The sequence below is a fragment of the Trypanosoma cruzi genome, genomic scaffold (assembly GCF_000209065.1).
Source record: "Trypanosoma cruzi strain CL Brener 1047053516729 genomic scaffold, whole genome shotgun sequence".
NCBI classification, from domain to species: domain Eukaryota; phylum Euglenozoa; class Kinetoplastea; order Trypanosomatida; family Trypanosomatidae; genus Trypanosoma; species Trypanosoma cruzi.
In genome coordinates this window covers 134,958-137,304 of record NW_001849519.1, presented here as the reverse complement: position 1 = coordinate 137,304, position 2,347 = coordinate 134,958, and the positions used below count along the sequence as shown (strand labels likewise).

General features: G+C 47.9%; 2 protein-coding genes across 2 annotated transcripts, besides 1 other annotated feature; both read left to right on the top strand.

The window, feature by feature from the left end:
• Positions 1-2,347: a sequence feature (heterozygous, Esmeraldo-like haplotype).
• Positions 37-1,569, top strand: Tc00.1047053508237.18 (SNF2 DNA repair protein, putative; the record flags this gene model as incomplete). Its single annotated transcript, XM_797600.1, has 1 exon — positions 37-1,569. The coding sequence occupies one exon, from the start codon at positions 37-39 to the stop codon at positions 1,567-1,569; it is 1,533 nt and encodes a 510-aa protein (XP_802693.1).
• Tc00.1047053508237.9 (protein kinase, putative) lies at positions 1,779-2,347 on the top strand (the record flags this gene model as incomplete). The annotated part of the gene is made up of 1 exon (XM_797601.1): positions 1,779-2,347. A coding segment is annotated over one exon (569 nt), but the record flags the coding sequence as incomplete, so codon positions are not given.

The window sequence follows — 2,347 nt, the reverse complement described above, 5'->3', positions numbered from 1 at the left end:
TTTTTGCACATCATATCAAAATTGCTGGATAGTTAAATGGTGCATGTGGTAAAACTGAAAGTTTCATGGATTCGTATCGATGGGAGCACTCCCATTTATTCGCGGGCGGCATCCCTCTCACGGTTTAATCAGGGCGATGCTCGAGTTGCAATTATAGGCATTACTGCCTGTGCCGTTGGAATACAATTGACAGCTGCATCGTGTGCCTTATTTGCCGAGCTTCCGCCTGACGCGACGTGGATGCAACAGGCAGAAGATCGGCTGCATCGTCCTGGACAAGAGAAACATGTTGTTTTCTTTTACATTGTGGGGGCAAATTCATTTTTTGATAGTGAGCGTTTTGCACGGCTGTGCCGCTCATTTCAGTCTGTTCGTCGCACCACCGATGGAGTGCCTTCTTCTCTGACTGCAAGTTATGCAAGTCACATTGAGCCATTTGGTGGTGATATCACGGATACAAATTTATCCGTTGTGAAAATCGCAAGCACTTCCTTTAATCTTGCGGCCTCAACACCGCTTGTGTTCCGCATTAGTTCCAACACAGGACGCATCCACGTGAAACAAGGCGGGAATTACTTATTGAGTCTCTCTCTCGATGAAGCGCAGCAGCACTGGCCTCTCACGGACGACTTCTCACAGGAGTTAAAAAAGTTTATATTAAACGTGGAGTCCTTGTCGTTGGTTGAACGTCGCCAACTGCGGTTAAGTTCTGTTTGGCTTCCATCGAATTTCTCATGGCGGAGAGAAAAGAGACAGCGAAAAACTTTTGTTCGCTATGCTCAAGATCGACCCGTCCTGGGAAGAGTATTTTTCTGGAAGGTTCAGCGACATCCGTACCCATCACATCCATACGCGGCACAACTGGGGATCTCGGGAAATGGCTACGTGCCGCTCTGCTTGGAGTGCGAAGGCATTTTTCCAACCCTATTCTCTCCATCGCCCGGTGATGTTGTGTGCATTGAAAAGGATACAGACATGTTTTGCAGTGGCCGGTGTCGTGCGGCCTTTTATATTAAGCGTTCCGGATCTGTTGCTCGAAGAAGTCTCCGAGAGGCTGATAAAGGCATTTGTTTTCACTGCCAGGTTGATTGCGAGATGCTCTGTTCATTGCTAGCGGCCGCAACGACATGGAAAGAGCGAGAAGCCATTTTGGACCGTATGCATCCGCAGATGCGGCAGCATCCGACACTTTTTAGGCGAATTGTCGAAAATCCAGTTGCCGGAAACATCTGGAATGCAGATCACATCTTGCCTGTGAGTCAGGGCGGAGGTGAGGCGACTATGGACAACCTCCAAACCCTCTGCGTGGCGTGTCATGCGGAGAAGACAATGTGTGAGTCGAAAATTCGACACAAAGACGCTTTCAAGGGGAGCTACCGCACCACGGTGGATCTCTCCAGACATCGTCTCACGGTGAAGGGCCCACGCCGTGTGACGGCAGAACGTTTGCTGTTTTTGAAGGAACAAGCCTTGTACTTTGCCCTGCGCCTTTTTTTTTTGTGTGTGTCTCCTTTTTCTTTGGGGTTCCACCGGACTACGTTCCCGTTTTTTTTTTCTTTTTTTTTTTGACATAAATTTGATGTGCTTTTACTCCTTTTCTCTTTTCTGCTCCTTCTTCTCTGCACGCTCCAAGAAGGTTCATAACAAAAATAACAACGACAAACGACGGCGACACACCGATAAAGTGAGGTGCAGAGTCACGGAAAAAAAAAAAAAAAACGAGGAAGAGAGAAGGAAATAAAAGGAAGCAACAAGTCAAAGCATCGTATTAAGTTTTTATGGTTTTTACTGAGGAATGCTCCAACACAAGTTTTATTTTCGATATTATAGCTGAGGGGCAGACAGAGGTCAGTGACGTCATAGAGGATGAGATCGAGTTTTTGAAGCAGAACTATGACGGCATTGAGGTTGTGAAGCTCGAGGGATTCTATCCGAAAGTTTTACTCACCCTTGAGGCAGAGTCAAACCCAAGGCATCGTGTGGTGCTTGAGGTTGCCATTGTTGCCGGGTACCCTTTTGTTGCTCCCAGAGTGCGGCTCCGAATCCCAGAAGGGGCCACGCCCGGGAGCATCGGGGCGCTGGATGAGTCGGGGGCGCATCAGATTCAGGCAGATATTCGAGAAGCCATCAGCCCCTGTCTTCTTGTTGGCGCCCCTTGTATAATGCAGATCATCTCAGTGGTGGAGAGGGTGCTATCTAACGGCATTCAACGTTCATGTACACCAACTCATGTGAAATCTGCCGACACTGTGGAACATCCGCCTTCCCAGACGACAATGAAAACGCGGGAAGTTATTAAACTCTGTGTTCTTTTGCTTCATTTACTCAATAAATGTTGCCATCTGAG